General features: G+C 32.9%; 2 protein-coding genes across 2 annotated transcripts in view; one reads left to right on the top strand and one right to left on the bottom strand.

The window, feature by feature from the left end:
- The window catches only part of LOC140442787 (uncharacterized), a 98,537-nt gene extending 77,907 nt beyond the window's left edge, over positions 1-20,630 (bottom strand). Inside the window, exons 1-3 of the mRNA XM_072533764.1 lie at positions 20,253-20,630; positions 18,529-19,341; positions 1,029-1,490 (exon numbers count right to left, since the gene is read on the bottom strand). Of these exons, the coding sequence (XP_072389865.1) occupies positions 1,029-1,490; positions 18,529-19,341; positions 20,253-20,289 (1,312 nt within the window). The 5' untranslated portion in view covers positions 20,290-20,630. The remainder of the gene's footprint in view (positions 1-1,028; positions 1,491-18,528; positions 19,342-20,252) is intronic.
- LOC140444234 (uncharacterized) lies at positions 2,510-7,884 on the top strand. The gene is made up of 2 exons (XM_072535984.1): positions 2,510-3,031; positions 6,228-7,884. The coding sequence occupies exons 1-2, from the start codon at positions 2,665-2,667 to the stop codon at positions 7,634-7,636; spliced, it is 1,776 nt and encodes a 591-aa protein (XP_072392085.1). The 5' UTR covers positions 2,510-2,664; the 3' UTR covers positions 7,637-7,884.
- Positions 20,631-23,802: the final 3,172 nt, after the last annotated feature.

Raw genomic sequence — 23,802 nt, 5'->3', positions numbered from 1 at the left:
ACATGAAAAAATGGGGTGGTGGCATAACTGTATGTGTACCATGTACATTTCAACGAATATCGTTTGATATCGCAATGCTCAAATAAAATGAATTGATGACTAAATTTTTACTTATGTAGTCAATATAACTTATGTATGGACCCTGGCGGTTAACAGAGGAGATTCTACTATATAGTAATTTTTGCAGAAAATATCAAGTGATTTTTGTAAAAATGTTACTAAAAATAGGTGCTTAAAACCTTTAAATGTTTTTTTAAATACTGGCAACAATTTTGCCATTTCATAGTACTTTATGTGAAAAATAATCTCTTTCAAATGCAAAACATACTTGTATATAAATGCAAAGATACCTTGTCCTCCATCTTTACCAAGGCCACCCTTGGAAGAAATATATCCAATCCAGACCAAAAGAAGACAACTCAACTTAAAATTCCAGCATGTATTGGCTTCTTGGATGTAAATCAAAACTTACATCCAAAACAAAATTCTTCTATATAAAGCCATACTCAAACCTAACTGGATTTACAAACTACACCTATGGCTTTGTGCAAAGCCAACATCACTGAATACCATCCTAAGATTCCAGTCTAAAGAGCTAATATCGATAGTAGATGCAATATGGTGTGTAAGTAACCAAACACTTCACTACAACTGAAGGATTCCTTTAATCAAAGAAGAAATCCATTGAGCCATAGATTCACAAAATGAATGTACCATTCACCATGAAAATGAGCTAGTTGGGGAATTATTCAACAATGGACCAGTCACAAAACTACATAAAACCTGGCCACAAGACCTACTTTAAAAACCAAACCAAAATAGAATAAGGTGAGATATTATTGGATGTCTCTCCTTCACGCCCAAAACCAGTAACACATTTACTTAATACTCTGTAATGATGTAGATTGTAAATAAACATAATTATAATAAACAATGCAAAACATAAAAATGAATAATCAATAATTGAAGCAAAATTAATATACATTTTGTTTACTTATTAAACTCTATATATATACACTAAAACTTACTTTTTTTATTAATGTTGGACAGTAATTTTGATGTTTTTATACTTATACAATGTTTTTCAGGATTTATCTCAGTTGAACCCCTTATCTGTAATTTTATATCTCTGTCTGAGTCTAATTCTTTCTTATTCCTACTTTTACACCCATAATTTACTCCTAAATTATGTTCATCTAGTTCTTTTTTGATTTCTATCTTAACTTCTTGTTTGGTAATAAGGGGGAATGGAATACTTATTTCACATTGTAACATGTTTTCTTCTATTTTAATATTGTCCGAACAATACGAGTCTGATAAAGAATCCATTGTATCATTACTTTCAAACATGCATTCTTCCAGTTCTGATTTAATTTGTAAATTAACATGTTTCTCTAGAGAATCTCCATCTTTGTCAGATATTAAACTATTTTTATTTATTTTTATAGAATGTTCACTTAACTCCATTTCGAATTTAAAAGTATTTAAATAATGGTTCTAATGTAAAAATATATTAAATAAAACCAAATTGTTGTTGACCATGGTACAATGAGTTGTTGACTACTTCACGGCTCGAGGTGGCGACGGGCGCCGGTGGGGTGGCGTAGCGTGGCGACAAATAGGGATGATTCGATTATTCGATACTACTAAATACTCATATGGTATCGATACCTTCATTCGATACTGAGTACTCGGTATCGAATGAAATCGTATTCGATACCGAGTACTAGTATCGAATGAAAATACTAGTATCGCAAATTAGTTTGTATATTTTATTATCGCGCAAGGTTAGTATATATTACTACCTAACATCTACTAACCTTGATTATCGTGTCCGTTTTTGCACAGAATACACCTCACATGGGTGGTGTATTCTGTAGTTTTGTGTTATCAAATATCTCGATTGTTTACTGCACATTGCACAACGGCTTAAGAGGTGTTAAGTGGAACGCACCCTTAGTGTTCACTGTCAAATAAGTCATTTGTCATCTCCATCAAGCAGACACATGACACAACAAACAACAACAATCGCAGTCCAGAAATATATTTAGAATAATTTGGTTTTATTTAATAGATTTTTACGGACGATTTTCACATTTGGTCCCATTGAAGATAGCTATAATTGAGCTGTCAATTAAAGTTCATAGAATGAAATGTTGGCGCTTGACTGTGTTGCCATGTTTTTTTAATAAATCGGGAAATAGCATGTGATTTATAATTAATAAAAATCCAATAGAACGTTAACAAACTAACAGTCAAAAAGAAATTCTTTCAAAAAATAATAAGAATAGTATTCAGGTACTTTCCACAGACATCTGGTGACCATCTGTAACAATCTGCTTATTATCAAAGGCAAATGCCAAAAAAATGTTGTAATAATTAACTGCAATTAATATGAGAAAAAACGAGTATTTATTCGTTCGTGTTGTATATAAAAAAATAAAATAAATAAATAAAAATGCATTTTTGAAAGCTTCTCTATTTGTAATAATTGAAGCCTACAACATATACATTATAAAGACATGACAACACAGTCAAACGTCAAAAATTTGTTTTGTGAATTTAATTCACAGCTCCTTTGTAGCTATCTTCAATGGGACCAAATGTGAAAATCGTCCGATTTTTACACATTAAAACCATTATTTAAATACTTTTAAATTCGAAATGGAGTTCCCTAATGTACAAATTAAATCAGAACTGGAAGAATACATGTTTGAAAATAATTATACAGTGGATTCTTTATCAGACTCGTATTGTTCGGACGATATTAAAATAGAAGAACATATGTTACAATGTGAAATAAGTAGCCCATTCCCCCTCATTACCAAACAAGAAGTTAAGATGGAAATCAAAAAAGAACTAGATAAACATAATTTAGGAGTAAATTATGGGTGTAAAAGTACGAATAAGAAAGAATTAGACTCAGACAGAGATATAAAATTACAGATAAGGGGTTCAACTGAGATAAATCATGAAAAACATTGTATAAGTATAAAAACATCAAAATTACTGTCCAACATTAATAAAAAAAGTAAGTTTTAGTGTATATATAGAGTTTAATAAGTAAACAAAATGTATATTAATTTTGCTTCAGTTACTGATCATTAATTTTTATATGTTTTGCATTTATTATTATAATTATGTTTATTTACAATCTACATCATTACAGAGTATTAAGTAAATGTGTTACTGGTTTTGGTCTTGAAGGAGAGACATCCAAGGGCAATACGCACTTTAGTGCACTCTAACCTAACCAAGCTCCAAGCTCTTATATGACATTTAACATACCCTTAAATGGTGTCAGAGTTGCCAAGTCTCATGCCAATGCATATAAAAATTCATAGATTTTAGTTAAATTAAAGATAATAATCAAATGCATATACAATAAAATTGATTAAAATGATATAAAAAATTAATAGTATTAATTTAATTACCGTATATAACAGAAATGCATTGAAATTATATAAAAATTCATAGATTTTAGTTGAATTAAAGTTAATCAAATGCATATACAATAAAATTGATTAAAATTATATAAAAAATATTTAACTGCATTTAAAGTAACAGAAAATATTTGTTTTATACTTATTTAAAACTTGTAGCTTCTCATAATACAAATTATAATTTCATAAAAGTAACTTATGTTTTAAACCTTCATATACATATTTTACTAAAATAAATACAGCAACACTGTGATGCAGTGCCTTGAGGAAGAAAATATATTTGGTTAGGTTAGAGTGTACTAAAGTGCATATTGCCTGACATCCAATAATGTCTCACCTTATTCTATTTTGGTTTAGTTTTGAAGTAGGTCTTGGGGCCAGGTTCTATGTAGTCTTCTTGTTGCTGGACCATTATTGAATAATTCCCCAACTAGCCCATTTTCATGGTGAATGGTACATTCATTTTGTGACTCCATGGCTCAATGGATTTCTTCTCTGATTAAAGGAATCCTTCAGTTGTAGTGAAGTGTTTGATTACTTACATACCATGTTGCATCCACTATCGATCTTAGCTCTTTAGACTGGAATCTTTGGATGATATTCAGTGATGTTGGCTTTGTACAGCGCCATAGGTGTAGTCTGTAAATCCAGTTAGGTTTGAGTATGGCTTTATATAGAAGAATTGTGTTTTGGATGTTAGGTTTTGATTTAAGTCCAAGTAGCCAGTACATGTGCTGGAATTTTAAGTCGAGTTGTCTTCTTTTGGTCTAGATTGGATATATTTCTTCCAAGGGTGACCTTGGTAAAGATGGAGGACAAGGTAGCTTTGCATTTTTGTATTTATGCATTTATATACAAATATGTTTTGCATTTAAAAGATAATATTTTTCACATAAAGTACTATGAAATGACAAAATTGTTGCCAGCATTTAAAAAAACATTTAAAAGGTTTTAAGCACCTATTTTAGATACATTTTTACAAAAATCACTCCATATTTTCTGCAAAAATTACTATCTTTACCATACTATTTGTAGCATAAAATGAATTTTGTTATATCAGAAGTTTTTATAGCATTTTTGAGAAATTAATTACACTCATACAATTTTACTCCTGTGCTTATGATTATATGGTTTGCTAAATTTAACAACTTCACTGTAAAGTGAATTATATATAATTCAAAGAACCCAAATGTGCCTCTAATGAAGGTTTTCCACCAAATAGACCAAATAAAACTAAAACTTGTTGTCTCTTCTACAATAGTTTGTTCAATAACTGAACAATAATGATTAAAGTTATTTCAATTTCCCATCTCACTAAATTAAAGACCTTCAATCAGCATGACATGCCTTCTTCATGCTGTTTCGTATCTCCTGTGCCTGTCATCATTTTTTCACATTCAAACCAAACTGCCCTTAATTTACTTCGGCTTTGTCTTCCCAAATAGAAGCACACTAGTCAAAGCTCCCTATTGGCTTCTCAACTAGAAACAAGTAAATCCTTTTCGCACTTCTCAAATGGAAGAAGGTTTCAATCAACTTTATTTTTATTAGATAAGTTACCTTGGTTAACTTCACTGGCATTATATAAATTATATAAGTACCTGCTATTACATTCATACAGAAGAAATCAATAGTTTTTGTACCAATATTTCGTAAATGACAGTTTGGCATTCTAAAAGTCTGGAACTTAAGATAGGGCATTCAAACCAAATCAATTTAAGGCAAAATATTAAAGGTTCTTAAACCAAAGATATATAAGAAATTATAAGCTAAATACTCTTAATGGTTGGTTCAGTCTGGGTCTCTCGATGGACTTGCTCGTATTGAATAATTTTTTATTTGTTTCTTAACAGCTATATTCATTGTTCTTTGCGTTTAAACGTTTTTAATAGTTTATTATTCAGAATATTCGTTTTTGAATATTACACCAAATGTTTATATTAAAGGTTGGGTAACATGAGGTATTAGGAGATACCATGCTAGAGAGAAATGTGCTGTGAACATAATTGTCACTGGGAAAATATACCCCGTCAAATACATGGCAAAATATATATTGGATGAACATGCCTTAATAGGGCTGAAGCACTACATAAAACAAGCAGAAATCAGCTCAGAATCTATTTATTTATATACGGCATCCATTTACTTACAATTTTTACAAAGTTACATCTTACAATCAATAAATTATTAAAATAACAATCACAAGTTTTACAAAGTTACACCTTAACAACAATAAATTATTAAAATAACAAACACCTCAGAATAATACAAACATATAAGAATAATATAGATGTACAACAAACTTATTGTAAGATACTTTTTAGTTGTTTTTTAAACAAACTAATTTTGGAGTCAAAAATATCCATTTGTCTTGGTAGGCTATTAGCACTCCGGACCAATTGTGTAGTTGGTTCATTGATACCATAATTAGTGTGGTGAAATGGCACTGAAAAGATTTCTGATATGAATCTGAATTCTGAATCATCATAAGCATTACAAAAAAAAGGTACAGCAAACCCAAATAGAATAGGTCAATGGATACAAATACATGGAAACATATGGGTTTCGCGACTTAGCACCAAATAGTTTGGACGTTAACATACTAACAGGCGAAGATAAACTTTTAGAGATAAAGAACAAATATCGCTGCCATCTGGTCATCATCACCTGAGCTTTTGTCTAAGTTTGATTTTTTACTTTGTTTATTTATTCTATAGTTGTTACATTTTGTTTATGATCTGCCATTTCTGCATGTAAAGTTTTATAGCTTGATTTCTATTTTAGGTTTACATCAGGACGAGATAAAAACAAAATCCAAAAGAACGTCGGTAATACACACTGGAGGAAAGCCTTATAAGTGCGAAATTTGTTTTAAACAATTTAGTAAAGCAGGAGATTTAAAAAAGCATTTACGGATACACACTGAGGAAAAGCCTTATACGTGTGAAATTTGTTCTAAGCAATTTAGCAGAAATGAAAATTTGAAAAGGCATTTAATGGTACACACTGCAGAAAAGCCTTACAAATGTGAAATTTGTTCTAAACAATTTAGGGAAGCTAGCAATATGAAAAAGCATTTACGGATACACACTGAGGAAAAGCCTTCTACATGTGAAATTTGTTCTAAGCAATTTAGAACAGATAGAGAGTTGAAAAGGCACTTAAGGATACACACTGGAGAAAAGCCTTACAAGTGTGAAATTTGTTTCAAACAATTTAGTCAAGGTGGACAGTTGAAAATGCATTTAAGGATACACACTGGAGAAAAGCCTTACAAGTGTGAAATTTGTTCTAAGCAATTTAGTGACGCAGAAAAGTTAAAAAAACATTTCAGAATACATACAGGAGAAAAGCCTTATAAGTGTACAATTTGTCCTAAGCGATTTAGTCAAGATGGAAGTTTAAAATATCATTTAAGGCTACACACTAACGAAAAGCCTTACAAGTGTATAATTTGTTCTAAGCGATTTAGTCAAGATGGAAGTTTAAAAATTCATTTAAGGATACACACTGGCGAAAAGCCTTACAAATGTGAAATTTGTTCTAAGCAATTTAGTCAAATTGGAAGTTTAAAAATTCATTTAAGGATACACACTGGCGAAAAGCCTTACAAATGTGAAATTTGTTCTAAGCAATTTAGGGAAGCTAGCAATATGAAAAAGCATTTACGGATACACACTGAGGAAAAGCCTTCTACATGTGAAATTTGTTCTAAGCAATTTAGAACAGATAGAGAGTTGAAAATGCATTTAATGATACACACTGGAGAAAAGCCTTACAAGTGTGAAATTTGTTTCAAACAATTTAGTCAAGATGGACAGTTGAAAATGCATTTAAGGATACACACTGGAGAAAAGCCTTACAAGTGTGAAATTTGTTCTAAACAATTTAGTCAAGATGGACATTTAAAAAAGCATTTCAGGACACACACCAGAGAAAAACCTTACAAGTGTGAAATTTGTTATAAGCAGTTTAGTCAAGATGGAAATTTGAAAAAACATTTAAGGATACACACTGGAGAAAAGCCTTACAAGTGTGAAATTTGTTTTAAGCAGTTTAGTCAAGATGGAAATTTGAAAATCCATTTAAGGATACACACTGGAGAGAAGCCTTACAAGTGCAAAATTTGTTTTAAGCAATTTACTGAAAATGTTAAATTATCGAAGCATTTAAGATCGCACATTAGAGATTAACACTTAAAATATAAAATAATTTTAGAATAAATAATGTTAACACTTAGTTATGAAATTGACGGTCACTTTATGGATTAATGGTGGTCAAACAGAACACAAAAAAAATATTTTAAGTTAGTTTAGTTAGTTTAAAAAAAAATTTAAGGATACACACTGGAGAAAAACCTTACAAGTGCGAAATTTGTTCTAAGCAATTTAGTCAAGATCGACATTTAAAAAAGCATTTAAGGACACACACCGGAGAAAAGCCTTACAAGTGCGAAATTTGTTTTAAGCAGTTTACTGAAAATGTTAAATTATCGAAGCATTTAACAACGCACACTAGAAATTAATAGTTAAAATATAAAATAATTCTAAAATAAAAAATAATGTGAACACTTAGTTATGAAATTGATGGTCACTTTACTGATTAATGGTGCTCAAACAAATCATAAAAAATACATCAGTTTATTTAACATTTAACTTTTTTCGTAAATGTAAATATAACTTTATTCGTAAATGTAAATATAACCTTTTTCGTCAGTACATGTTATCGTTTCGTCTTCCTTTTCCATATCGTTAACAAATTCTCTAGTTGCGCAGATAAACTTGCTGATAAGTTCTCGCCACGCCTGATAGCTGTCCCTTTACTGTGCACCAGTCTGAAAATTGCATAGGTTTAGGTTTTAGTAAAATTGTCTCTGAACTACGCAAGGGCGAATCTAAAAAGGGGGCAAGAAATATAAATTTAAATATTTCGTCCGCTTACTACCAATACCTCCTATCTTCGAAATTTTGACAAAATTACTTTTTAACGCCATCTGTTATAAAATTATTAAAGTCACCGCATGCCAAGACATCCCATCTTAAAATCAAGCCATAAAGATTAAATTACTGTCAGTAGAAATACATTCTATTTTAAACAGTCAAATTCTAAGAAGCATTATCTCCTATCTTTCATTTGCCTGCTATTTTTATATGGGATTAGTGAATAACAGCAACACGCCACGAAAATGTAAGTATTTTAAAATTTTTTAGTACAATTTGGTATTATTTTTAATGCTTATCTTATAGTTAACATTTATACTCACAAGTAGGACTAATTAAAATAGAAAGATAATTTGTTTTTGATTTGCCTTGCCTCTCATGCAAAAAATTTTAGAGATAGTAGTTATTTCCACGCCAGAAATTTTACATACGTTAGATGTATTTTTAATCATCTATGAATATAGGAGATATTTCTTTTTTACATAAAAGGATGAGTTTTTAGTGTGACATTGGTCGATAGTTCTGTTATAGTACAGATATTAAATTACTTTGAAGAATGGCAACGATATTTTCCTTGAAAATATGCCAAATTCTACAGGATGATTAATAACTATGTGATAAATCAAAGAAAATTTTAAATGGAACACTCTGGATATTTTTTCATATTTAGATTTCTGTCATAATCCGTATTCTTAGAATATGGGGTTCTATGCTACTATATACAGGGTATATAATGAGTTATGACCATTTTTACTTCGAAATTATTATGAAATAAATGCACTGTATGTTATGAAGAAGTACTATATTACCAACCAACGTCACACTAAAAACTAACCCTGTAGATACGTTTCCTTTACGGGTAAGCAGTAATTAGTATTGTAAAGTCAGTTATTTTTGAAGGATTACTTCAACTCATTACTATTTCAGGTCACGAAATCCACTAAAATCCAGTAGAACGTTGCGGTTGCTTGAATTGTGCCAGTCTACCGACACAGCATCAGGTGAGCCGTTAAACCTACCTGAACCGAATAAGCCATATTCACCAGATATTATTAACACCGAACGATTAAAAGAAGCAATTCTCCCGATTTGCATAAATATAACTTTACCGGAGCAACATGAACATGTTTTGCAAACAACTGATTCATGCACCTCTCTCATCTTAAGTAATGAAGCAGAACCATTTTTTGAAGATATTGAAGAAGGACTGAAAAGAAGACGAAACGCCCAGAAGGAAAATTGGAAAAAAAAATCGAAATAAACGATTAAGAATGGAAGGAAAAGCGTATCTTGGATACACAAAACCTAAAGATGGTAAAATGAAACATAATAAACTACGAAGTGAGCGTAAAATGGGACCGACTTGCACTTCCAATTTTTGTAAGAAAAGTAAGAAGAGAATGTGTGAAAAAATTACTGAAGATTCAAGAGAAACTATTTTTACCAAGTTCTGGAAAGAGCTTAATTGGGATCAAAGAAAAATGTATGTATGCTCCAATGTACAGAAAAAAAGTACAGCACTAAAAACGATACCCGGAAATTTTCACTACCCATTGAAGATGATGACGGTACAAAAACTATTCCAGTATGCCGCACTATGTTTTTAAACACAACAGGATTAGGTTCATTCACCGATCAGTCATGGCTGAAAAAAGTTTTTATGGTATCCAGCCTTCCCAGGACAATCAGAATACAAACCATAGGAAAACTGTTCCAGAAACAGTTTTAAAACAATCCGAGGGTTTAAATAATTTTTTTGACTCGCTACCGAAGATGCCATCTCATTACAACAGGCAAAATACAAGTAAATTGTTCCTTGAGCCTATGTACAAGTCACAAGCTCACCTTTACAAAGAATATTGTGTGGAAAAAAACATTACATCGTTTTCAGTTAAGAAATTCCATGAAGAATTTCATGCGAAAAACTTGTCTATTCATCAAATAAAAAAAGACATGTGTAATACGTGTGCGTCTCATTCTGTAGGTAACGTTGATGCACATGAATATCAAGCACATCTTACGAGAAAAAAATTAGCTAGAGAGGAAAAGATCACTGACAAGTTGAAAGCGGAAAAGGGTGAGTGCATTGTACTCACTGCTGATCTCCAGGCAGTTAAAGTTTGTCCTCATGTCACAGCTAGTGCAATATATTTTAAGACAAAATTATCAATGCACAACTATACAGTTTATAATGTTATATCCCATCATGCCACCTGTTATTGGTTTACTGAGACTGAGGCAGACTTAAACGCTTCTACTTTTGCATCATTACTAATTGATTACTTGACACGTCACTGCTTACCTAAAGGTTTACCTATTGTGATCTTTACCGATGGTTGCACAAATCAAAATAGGAATATTACTCTTTCTAATGCTTTACTGAATTTTGCAATGATTCATAACATATCAATAACCCAAAAATACTTAGAAGTCGGTCACACTCAAATGGAATGTGACTCAGTACATAGTGCAATTGAACGAAAATTAAAAAATCGCAGTATCCACATGCCTAGTGATTACGTATCTGCAACACAGGAAGCAAGACAACGTCCATTCCCATATGAAACACTATTGGTACCTCATTCTTTTTTTAAAAATTATGCAGATCAATCAACTTGGAGATATTCGACACTAAGACCTGGACGAAACGCCGGTGATCCTAAAGTAGTAGATATGAGGGCTATTGATTATAAACCTACTGGATGTCTTCAGATGAAGCTTAACTTCGACGAAGAATGGATGGAACTACCAATAAGACCTCGGCAAATTCCAGTTTGTTATGAGTACAAGACTGTACGCAGTAGTCCAATACCCATTACTGCATTAAAGTATAAACACTTACAGGAATTAAAAAAAGTGATTCCTCCTGATTGTCACATCTATTATGATCATCTGCCCCATAACTAACACAAAGAACTAAATCTTAAGTATTGTGTGTGAGGAACTTCGAGCGGATGAGAATTAAAAACATTCTTATTATTAGTACTTTCGATTTAAGATTAGATAGAATAACTTAGTAATTATTGTTATTATAATAAATTAATAATTGAAGAAACTTGTTAATTTTTCCATTAAACATGTGTAGAAATAACTCCTAAGTTCTAATAAAGTCAGTGTTATCTTGTACCAATATCTACTAACTTACACAGAGAACTTCCTGTATGTCATAAAACCAATTTGTGCTTTGTAAGATACTTAATAACATAAATAAAACAATACCTCAAACCCTTTTTGTTTCTATTTATAACCATTAAAAATAAAAACAGTTTTTGGCTCTCCTGTACAATCAGTCTGAATCGAGATAGGAGGTATTGGTAGTAAGCGGACGATTTGCAGTTCAAATGTTTTTAGTTTGAAAACATATCCCGCGTGCCACGAGAAAAACATTTTTAATTTTGAATCCAATTAGTTCCCATTTCAAAAAAAGTAGAAGAAATATTGGACAGAGATGCAGATGAACCACCTGGAAAAAGAATCAATATATCGCAATCCTCATCATCTGGTTCGGAATTAGTAGAAACTCATGCCCAGGACAGTACCAGCTCTATGTCAGTCTCTGTAGTTAATGTTGAAGTCGGTAATGATGATAAAGGGAGTAGTTATATATAGAGTTTTGTAATCTTAATATTGTGATTACAAAACAAGGGAGAAATATGTCTTCTGGACTAGATTTAAACAAAAACAGTAACGGAATCTTCAAGAATGGATATAGGATGTTTTGTAAATCAAAATGTTGATAATTTTACATAGTGCCAATTGTTACAACGACCTTGGCAGCCATCAAAATCATATCAATTTTCATATTCTGTACACACAAAGAATAAAAAAGAAGTAAAGCGTCACTTGGGTCACCAACACTTAGAACAAAGTAGTTGGTTGGTACTTTTGCACATTTAAAAAGGATTGTTTTGCATGTGTTGTGTTTTATATTCTATTGAAAAATCTGGTCACAATAAAGGAATGACAGCCCAAAGCCTTGTCACGAAAACTATGATGCCTATTGGGCTGAAATACGTATAAACGGATGCGCAAGCTCCCTATACGTGAAATAAAATCTTAACTGTCTTTTCCTTGTTATTTCGATATACTCTGTACGAGTACTAGAAACCAATTCGCTAAGAATTTTGCTTAGTTGAAAAGATATGTTGTGGAATGCAAGTTTTAGATTCCCCATGTCTCTCTTAACACCTTTATCAACGTCTGTTTTTGCCTGCAATTCTTAGAAGGCACAGATTAAAGCGGAATTCTTGAATTTGGTTTCGAAAATTAGTCTACGATTTTATTATCAGATGTCGCTACATTGCGTCTATACGAAGCCATGTTATAGTTGCTTCCTAAGACAGAGAAGAATTATTTCACGTTCAGAGCGCTTGCGAAAGCCGTTCTGATGATGCCTATTGGGCTGAAATACGTATAAACGGATGCGCAAGCTCCCTATACGTGAAATAAAATCTTAACTGTCTTTTCCTTGTTATTTCGATATACTCTGTACGAGTACTAGAAACCAATTCGCTAAGAATTTTGCTTAGTTGAAAAGATATGTTGTGGAATGCAAGTTTTAGATTCCCCATGTCTCTCTTAACACCTTTATCAACGTCTGTTTTTGCCTTGCAATTCTTAGAAGGCACAGATTAAAGCGGAATTCTTGAATTTGGTTTCGAAAATTAGTCTACGATTTTATTATCAGATGTCGCTACATTGCGTCTATACGAAGCCATGTTATAGTTGCTTCCTAAGACAGAGAAGAATTATTTCACGTTCAGAGCGCTTGCGAAAGCCGTTCTGATGATGCCTATTGGGCTGAAATACGTATAAACGGATGCGCAAGCTCCCTATACGTGAAATAAAATCTTAACTGTCTTTTCCTTGTTATTTCGATATACTCTGTACGAGTACTAGAAACCAATTCGCTAAGAATTTTGCTTAGTTGAAAAGATATGTTGTGGAATGCAAGTTTTAGATTCCCCATGTCTCTCTTAACACCTTTATCAACGTCTGTTTTTGCCTGCAATTCTTAGAAGGCACAGATTAAAGCGGAATTCTTGAATTTGGTTTCGAAAATTAGTCTACGATTTTATTATCAGATGTCGCTACATTGCGTCTATACGAAGCCATGTTATAGTTGCTTCCTAAGACAGAGAAGAATTATTTCACGTTCAGAGCGCTTGCGAAAGCCGTTCTGATGATGCCTATTGGGCTGAAATACGTATAAACGGATGCGCAAGCTCCCTATACGTGAAATAAAATCTTAACTGTCTTTTCCTTGTTATTTCGATATACTCTGTACGAGTACTAGAAACCAATTCGCTAAGAATTTTGCTTAGTTGAAAAGATATGTTGTGGAATGCAAGTTTTAGATTCCCCATGTCTCTCTTAACACCTTTATCAACGTCTGTTTTTGCCTTGCAATTCTTAGAAGGCACAGATTAAAGCGGAATTCTTGAATTTGGTTTCGAAAATTAGTCTACGATTTTATTATCAGATGTCGCTACATTGCGTCTATACGAAGCCATGTTATAGTTGCTTCCTAAGACAGAGAAGAATTATTTCACGTTCAGAGCGCTTGCGAAAGCCGTTCTGATGATGCCTATTGGGCTGAAATACGTATAAACGGATGCGCAAGCTCCCTATACGTGAAATAAAATCTTAACTGTCTTTTCCTTAGTATAATAATAATTATGTGACCTATTTGATTTACATAAAATGGATTCAGGATTTTTTTATACTTTGGCAACTATGTCAACTTCGATCTCTCTCAATTAGTAAGTAAATTAGATGGACTGTAGGTCGGTATCGAATTAAGACATCGATACCGGGTTTTGGTATCGATACTTAGGAGTACTCATTACTCATATGTGACGTGACGTAATATATCCACAGAATACCACTTGTATGACGTAACAGTATTCACAAGTACTGGGCCCTGATTCTATTTCATTTCGATGTCGAAATTTAAAAGCGACTACGCCATGACAGTCGCAATCGCTAGCGATTCTCATTCATTTCGATTTTAGTTAAAACTGGGGATATTTACTTTATCATTTTGACACTGCTGAAAATTTAGGTTGGCCCTGTTGTTTATTGGCTGCACTACGCTTGTTGAATGTTTGTTTTGTTTACGTTACGTGAACGTCTTTTTTTTCTTGTTTGTGTTGTTAAATCATAAATATTGGCCATTCTCAATTATATTTTGAATTGAAAGAAAAGATGGCAAGAAAAAAAAAAGGCGATGTGGGAGATCCTTAAGTTATAACCACTAAGATTTGACTTAGTGGTTATATTCTAATATATTTTTAAATTTACTGCAGCTTAGTAATACTAACCCTAAACATTTTGGGTATCCTAGAGGCATAAACACCTTCTTCCAAATATGGTTCTAATACCCTTATTAAATAATTTGCAGCTTGTTTATTAATCCGGAATTGCTGCCTAAATTGAGCATCACTTAGTGAAAAAGAATTTTGAGTATCCCGTAACATTCTTCTTATCCTCCGTTGTGAGCATCGGATATCTATCCTCTCAAATTCCTCCAAAACTAGCAAATGTCCGTAAAACATAGCCATATTAATACTTTGTGCCTCAGTTTTCCTTGCAAGGATCAAAACACAACATCGCCTACCTAAACTGAACCTAAGTTCACTTCTCCGTTCTCCCAGTCATGTCAGATTAATTTCGACTCGAAATGAAATTTCAACCACTTTCTTGAAGTTGAAATTAATTTCGATAAATCGAAAATTAGTGACGTCGTTTGGTTAGTTCAACTGAAATCCACAAGGTTCGCAAAGTCGCATTTCGACGTCGCCATATTAATTTCGACATGTTTTGAGTCGAAATCTCAATTAGAATTAGGGCCCTGGGCCCTGATTCACAATATTCAGGGAAAAACAATAAATCTTTCGGATTTCGTTTTAATCTCATTCAGATGAAAACTTAAAATAAAAATAAAAGTGAGTATTTGACTTCCGTCAAGTAAACATCGTATCGATATCAAATGAATAAAGCTATAATTACAATGATAATTAAACACCCATTGTGATGAAAACTTGAAAGTTTTAACTTGCAAAATTAAAATCCTATTGTGATAAGACATAAGAGTTTTATATTCACAAATAGATAGAGGTATTACTTGCTCAACAAAATTATTAAAATCATTACTGAGAATCAAGTAATAAGCCAAAATGAGCAGTAGGGTAAGGGTGGGCATACTGGCCACTGATTGTTACTGTACAGTACAGCGACGGGACCGTCAACTCTTTCATTTGAACGTCGTCTTAGATATGTTAAAGGTGTAAGCTGTTCTGATCGTTTGTTTAAGCTATTGAAAATGTTCGTGTTTTTCAACATCCTCATATAAAGTAAGTGTATTTAATTAATTATTACAACCAATGGTGAAATGTTTTTCGGAATATATGGGCCGAAATCGTTTCATGCTGATTCTGAGATGCATGCACTTCGCAAGGAATCCTGCGGTGGGAAACCTTCATCCAATAGATAGATTATATAAAATCAGACCCATTATTGACTATTTTATTGAAAAAATGATGGAGGTAAGTTTCCTCTTTTCTACCAGTAGACAAATATTCTATATATTCTATCTTTCAGGTCTACTCTCCATGTAAGGAGCTATCAATTGATGAGTCTATGTTATCATGGAGAGGTTGTTTGAGTTTTCGCCAGTACTTGCCTGGTAAAAGACATAAATATGGAATTAAATTTTATGTCTTGGCAGAACCAAATGGGCTTACTATGAAGCTTATGATTTATGCAGGTGCTAATGATGTGACGAGTGGTGTTGGTCATGCTGCTACTGTCGTTTTACAATTAATGCATGACCATTTGGATAAGGGGCATTCGTTGTTCCTAGACAATTTTTATAATAGTCATTCTCTGGCATCAACTCTGCTTCAAAGAAAAACTTTTTGCACAGGAACTCTTCGAATGAACCGGAAAGGAAACTGTGTTGATATTATGAAAAAAAAAGTGCGTAGGGGTGAAGTAGTAGAAAAATGCGATGAAGTAAATGGCATCGTTATGGGCAAATGGCGCGATAAGCGGGACGTGACATTTATAAGCACAGAATTTAGCAGTACTTTTGTGGAAGTGACGAGGAAACGAGGTGAGGTGGTATCAAAACCACAAGCAATTGTGGAATATAATAAGTATATGTCGGGAGTAGATCGTAAAGACCAAATGCTCTCATATAATCCGTTGATCGAAAAACTTTGCGTTGGTATAAAAAAGCCGGCATACACGTGTTACAAATACTTTTGTTAAATTCGTGGTTTTTATATAATAAGTATTCGGGCAACAGGATCAGTTTTTAAGAATTTCGAATAAATATTATTGATGTTTTATTGCCAAAACCGAGTGCAATAATTCCACAACCAGCAAGTGCCCCTGTTCACCTTCCATCAGAACTTCCTAAATCTGATGGAAAGGTTCAACGTAAAGATTGTAGGATTTGCAGAAACATAAGCAAAATTAGAAAGATGACTAAATATTGCTGCAATATTTGTAATGGCAATCCAGGGCTGTGTTTGGAGCCGTGTTTTAAAATTTGGCATGAACAGTAGATGAGCGAAATTATTTCTTTTTTATTTACACATAAAACATTTGCAATTTGTTATTATGAAGCAAATCTTTGGATTATAAGCATAAAATTTTAATTTTTTATGATTCTATAGAGCAATCATGTTCTTTTTTTTGGAAACATATATATTTTTTTATTTAATGATAATACTTTGTTCAATTTATTATTTTTAATCACGAAAAAAAAATTATTTATTATCACACAACATGTGCATGATCGGCAGCTACGATTTCATACAACTTACCAGGCCGATCACGCACCATATGCGTGTCAGCTATTTTGGCCGCCACGTTTTCCAATTCATGTTAAGAATCGATAATCTGATATTTGTATACCAGAATAACCTGATTTGGATGCATATAAGCCAATCGGCTCCTAACAGATGATCACAAACTAAAGGCTGCAGTGAACGTGTTAAGAAGACAAAGCCTATGATAATTAGCAAGAAAAGGATAACAGAAGGTCAACTCTATGTCAACCAATCCCCTGTAGAAAGAGTGACGCACTATAACTACCTCGGCACCATAATAAATGAAGAATGGACCAACAACCAGGCGATTAGAGCACACATCGGTAAAGCTAGATCCACCTTCAATCGGATGGGAGCCTTCTTTAAGAGTCACAACCTCTCTCTTGATACAAAAGTAAGAATGATGCGATGCTACGTCTTCTATGTTCTTTTTTATGGTGTTAAATCGCAGACCTTGAACGAAGATATGTGCAGAAAACTGGAAGCATTTGAGATGTGGCTATATGGGAGAATACATAAGATCCCGTGGACTCACATTCACAAATGAGGAGGTCCTCAGAAGAATGAATAAGAACCGAGAAGTACTGACCACCATCAAATCTCGAAAGTTACAATTCTTCGGACATATTATGTGAAATGACTCCAGGTATGCTCTCCTTCAAGCCATCCTGCAAAGAAAAATATTTGGAAAACGAGGTCCAGGAAGAAGAAGAACATCTTGGTTAAAGAACCTCAGAATCGGGTTCAATACAACATCTGTGCAGATTTTCCGCGCTGCTGCAGATAAGATAAAGATTGTCATGATGATCGCCAACATTCGTAACGGATAGGCACATGAAGAAGAAGAAATGTCTATGGTTGCTGTAAATAAATTAAACCGGGTTAATTTTTCTATGCACACCACATAAAATGTGACTGAACAGCACTGGTTCCATTTAAAACATCGCTGATTCTGTCTGCACATACTTATCTTGACAACCAAAGTGTACATTCTGATTGTTTATTATTCTGTAGTACAACATAGTATTAATTTTGGATTTCCGCTTTACCAAAACAATGTTTAAAAAAGTATGTATTAGCAAACATTAAATTTGGTCATGACAAATTTGGTAACACATTGTTATTCCGGTGCGCTATCTCTTCTGGTCCATACAGGTCCATCTCAGTTCCATACAGGCCACATAATTGATGAAATTTATTAAATTTTTTTGTTTTTGTTTTTTTTTTATTATTGATTCATTAAGTAACCACCAATTCCACAAATAAATGTACATATGAACTTTTTAAATTACATTATATGTTAACTATTATGCGATTTGAGATGATATTTCAAACTACCTATTTGAGTAAACTGCTTGAAACAAATTTGACACTTGTGAGGTTTTTGTCCAGTGTGTGTCATTAAATGTGTTTTCAACACACCAGTTTGAGCAAATTGCTTGAAACAAATATCACATTTAAAAGGTTTTTCTCCTGTGTGTATTCTCAAATGTCTTTTCAAATGACCCACATGAGTAAATTGCTTTAGACAAATGTCACACTTGACAGGTTTTTCCTCACTGTGTGTTATCAAATGAAATTTTAAATGTTGTGCAAGAGAAAACTGCTTACAACATATTTCACATTTGTACGGTTTTTCTGCAGAGTGGCTTCTCAAATGAGTTTTTAAATAATCCGAACGAGAAAACTGCTTGAAACAAAGTTCGCATGTATAAGGATTTTCTCCAGTGTGCATTCTCAAATGTTTTTTTAAACTTCCTGCTTCACTAAATTGCTTAAAACAAAATTCACACTTGTAAGGCTTTTCTCCAGTGTGGGACCTCATATGACTTCTCAAATTATCTGCACGAGTAAACAGTCTAAAACAAATTTCACACTTGTAAGGCTTTTCTCCAGTGTGCACTCTTAAATGTTTTTTTAAATTACTTGCTTGAATAAATTGTTTAAAGCAAATTTCACACTTGTAAGGCTTTTCTCCAGTATGCACTGTCAAATGCCTTTTTAAATAGCTTAAAACAGTAAATTCCTTCAAACATGTTTCACACTTGTACGAATTTTCTCCAGTTTGTGTTATCAAAGATCTTTCAGATGTTATTTTAATCTTGTTCTGACGAAAACCTAAAATAAAAATCAAATTATAACATTTTGCATGCAAAAAGGAATAAAGTAATATCCAAACTAAATCACAAAAGTTCAGGTCATAATGTGCTGTCAAGGATAGTTGCACTTTATCTTTAAAGTATGTCTCCAGGTATTTTTTTTTTATTTTGGTGTGCTGTATTATTTTTTTTAACATTGTCTGATATAAACTGGTTGTATTGCTGCTAATTGGCTTAGTGTAGATCTTCTATTTACTCATGATACAATTCTGGAATCATGCACCAGCTTGGACAAGTGTCTCTTTGATGGGTTCTGTGCTATAAAGTCTGCAGTATAAGTGTCTATGGTAGATAGCTGATCTGGTAAATGAAAAGAGGGTTGAGATTAATTGGGTATACAGCTGATTGAAGCCAAGCATACTCTGTTCAACAGTTCATTATATTTTGCCAATCTTCATTGGCATCATCAGATGAGAGCTACAATAATTTAAAACATGATACAATTTGATAATTATTTGTTATTTTATATCTTACTTGATTGAGGTTACAGACAGTGTGACTTGATGTTATTAAAAATAAAACCAACCTGAGCTTTTTCTGCCTAATGGCTAAATCAAGCGTTTAACAAATTTATTCCAACCTTTATGTGCTCACTGTATAAGACTCGGGGTCCTAAATGGACTATAAGTTAATAACATACATGAATCTTTAGCACTAAACCTGGAAAACACACTAAATAAATAAGATGTTTATACATCTCTTTTCCATGAACTAAGTATTATAATTTGTTCTACTTTTAGTTACATTTGCCTGTATTAGAAATGAAATGAAATCTTTGATAGAGAGCACATATAAAAGCTATGCACCACTGGTGCTGTGATAAATAGTATCACACTAAAACAAACTCTAGTGGACTAAACTAAAACTTACTTTTTTTGCTAATTTTTGATAAGTTTGATGTTTTCATACTTCCGCAATGTTTTTTATCGTCTATCTCAGTTGAAGCTCCTATCTCTAATTTTACATCTCCGTTTGAGTCTATTTTTTTCGCACTCTTGGATTGAGTTTTACACCCATGACTTGCTTCTAATATATGTACTCCCAGTTCTTTCTTAATTTCGGTCTTAACTTCTTTGATAGCAAAACTATCAGATGGGTCACCTATTTGGTAGTGTAAAATATCTTGTTCTATTTTAATATCATTAGAACAATACGCATCAGATAGAGACTTCTCTGTGTAATTACTTTCAAACTTGCATTCCTCGAATTCTGATTTAGTTTTAGTAGATATTAATAAATTTTGTTCTGTAATTGAATCGGTGAGATGAAAAAGGTACACATTCCAAAAAATGCGAATTTAAACTGAGATAGCCATTTTGTTTCTAAGATCAAGTTCCATCTATGGAGTTGAAAAAGGTACACATTACATTACAAAATATTACTTATGCAGAGGTCAAAATATTCCGTTGAGTTGAAGAAGGAACACATTCCTGGAATGTGTCCCTTCTTCAACTCGACGCGTGTCACACAGCGCAAGTGTAGTGGGAGTCCGCACAGTTATCGTTTGCCAGTCTAAACGGCCAGTCATTTATCTGTTGTTGTTTAGTTAGTGTGGAGCTGTGTTATAACGTAAACAGTTAACAGTGAATAGTTATAGTGTGTTATTTGCGATGTCGAGTTCAGACAGTGAAAATGTAGAGCCACGCCGGAAGAAGGGAAAGTTAAATAAAGAATTACATGTCAGAGAGATGGAAAAAATTGCTAGACGCAAGGGTGAAGAGTTTGTTACGTCATCAGGTAAACTAGTTGAAGCTAAACAAACTGGCCCTGACTGTCAGTGTAAGAAACAGTGTATGTCTAAGCTATTAGATGAAGACAAAAAACGTATTTTAGAAAAACTTTATGCTGGCCAATCAAAAAATGAACAAGACACCTTTTTAATGGGGTGTATTGAAAGATTCGATGTCAAACGGCACAGACCAACAGTTGATCATTCAAAACAAATCAATGCCTCATTTAAGTATTATGTGATCGTGTCTGGAAATCGTTCAGAAGTATGTCGCAAAGCATTCATAAGTTTGTATGCAATTTCACACAAAATAGTTATCAGACTCACAAATCTCTTGGCGAAGGGAATGTCTCCTCTTGACATGAGAGGCAAGCATTTAAATCGTGTTAATACTATTCCAACCACTATAACTACCAAAATACATGAACATATCGATTCATATCCTAAATATTTAACCCATTACACTAAGCAACCTATAACCTATTTGGATGCTAAGTTAGATGTACTGAAAATGTATGATATGTTTCTTCAAAAATACCCTGACCTTGGAACAAAAGTAAAGTACGAGTTTTTTCTAAAATACTTCAAAGAAAATTTTGGATATAGATTTGGGAAGCCACAAGTCGACGTATGTTCAACTTGCGAAGACCTTCAAACTAAACTAAAATCCACTACATTGAATGATAACGCTAAACGTACCGCTGCTGCAGAGCTAATAGTGCATAAGAGACGTGCAAAAAAATTTTACACTAAGCTCAATGAAGTGAAAGAGTTGAGTAAAACTAGACCTAATGTAATGGGGATAGTTTTTGACTACATGCAAAACTTACCGCTACCCAGTTTGCCCGTACAAGAAATGTTTTTTCTGAGAAAGTTATGGTACTATGTATTTAATGTTTATGATTTTAAAAACGATAGGGCAGTATTCTACACATACCCCGAAGGTGTTGCAAACAAAGGACCAGATGAAGTCACCTCTTTTGTATTAGATTTTCTTCAAAATGAAATCCCTGCAGAGATTACGGAACTCCACATTTTCAGTGACGCATGTGGCGGCCAAAACCGCAACCACACTATGGTGAGGGTACTTTCAGCCCTAACTATGACCGGTAGATTTACATCAATCCATCAATATTACCCGGTAAGAGGGCATAGCTTTTTGCCATGCGATAGAACCTTTGCAGTTATTAAGAGAGCAGTACGAAAATATGATCGCATTTATTCTCCAGACCAATACAAGGCCATCATAGAAAACGCCAAAAAGATTCAACCAACTTACAAAGTAAAAGAAGTAAAAAATGAAGATGTACTAGCCTGTAAGAAGTGGTGGCCTCTTTACTTTGTTAAATTACCAAAAAGCCTTGAAGATAAAAGAATATCTTTTGCCATAAGCAAATATAGTTATCTGATTCACAGAAGTGACCGGAAAGGATACGTGGTAGCGTCATCGTTCATTGGTGGTTTTCTCTCACACACCTTTAAACTTACAAAATCCAATGATGTAGTGCTTCCTTCAAGCAAGGCTTACGATTATGGAAAGGTACCTATTAAGGCAAGCAAGATCAATGACGTCATGAAACTCATCAAATACATTCCAGAGGAATACTTGCCCTTTTATGATGAACGTCGTACTTGGCCAACGACAGAAGCTGAGACCCCTGATGAAAATGATGAAAATTAACTTTCCATTATTGTGCTGTAAACTTTTTTTATAAATCATGTATGTATTTTAATATTACATTGCTATATTTCAAATTATTTTGTTTCATGTTGCCTTAAAATCTCATTTGCAAGATATTGAGTGTAAAAAGGGACACATTCCATTATCTAAAATGCTAATAACTCAGACATAGTATTAAAAAAAACCAAAATAACCATAACAGTTGAATGTCTTCCATTTACTTGTGAAACTTCATAATGGAACCATTTTCTGTAACATATTTAGTTTTGCAGATAAACAGTTTTTTTTAGTTCCTGAAAAATAGCCATTTTGGAATGTGTACCTTTTTCAACTCACCGATTCAATTGTAGAATCTTCACAACCTTGATTTAACTCCATTTCTAATTTAACATGTTTAAATAATGGTTTCAATACATAAGAGTGTACTTTTATTTATAACTAATCTTTACAACACAAACATCTCGCACAGTATTAATAACAATTTATATTTTGTTTGTATATTATTTGTTGTTGTTTATTTAATGCTGTTAGGTTACTGTGCTCACAGTATAGACAACAACAGTTGTTATCTATACTGTGCTGTGCTTCTCGCTATTCTATAGGTTAGGTGATCTGTGATTCTAACCTCCTTGTAGGAGGCAGTGTTGCCAATGCCAACAACAGTAAACATGTACCAAAGCACATGAAGTATAATTATATATGGTAAGATTATGGTAGTATAAGTTACTATGATAGTAATGCCACCGAACAAAGCTAATTATAATTTATTCTCTTTCAGCCCAACGCCAAATTAATTCTCTTTGGAGAAAACGTTCGGCGAAACAATTCATACTCATTAGAGTCTTTCTTGCAGATTTCCCTTATATTTAAGAGTTTACTATTTAACTTATCTGCAAGGATTAAATTTCTTTTCTATATATATATATATATATATATATATATATATATTTTATTTCGGTTGAGTTTACCGAAAGTACAAGCTGATTATAGCTGTAAGCGCAAATATCAAA

Source organism: Diabrotica undecimpunctata, chromosome 1 (genome assembly GCF_040954645.1).
Source record: "Diabrotica undecimpunctata isolate CICGRU chromosome 1, icDiaUnde3, whole genome shotgun sequence".
NCBI classification, from domain to species: domain Eukaryota; kingdom Metazoa; phylum Arthropoda; class Insecta; order Coleoptera; family Chrysomelidae; genus Diabrotica; species Diabrotica undecimpunctata.
The sequence above is the reverse complement of the archived record's forward strand: the minus strand, read 5'-3'. Positions and strand labels throughout refer to the sequence as shown.

Excerpts from the sequence above, each read along its gene's own strand:
- LOC140444234 (XM_072535984.1), top strand. The coding sequence starts at position 2,665 with ATGGAGTTCCCTAATGTACAAATTAAATCAGAACTGGAAGAATACATG. Across the intron at positions 3,032-6,227 it reads GTCCAACATTAATAAAAAAA|GTTTACATCAGGACGAGATA; the intron begins GTAAGTTTTAGT and ends TTTCTATTTTAG.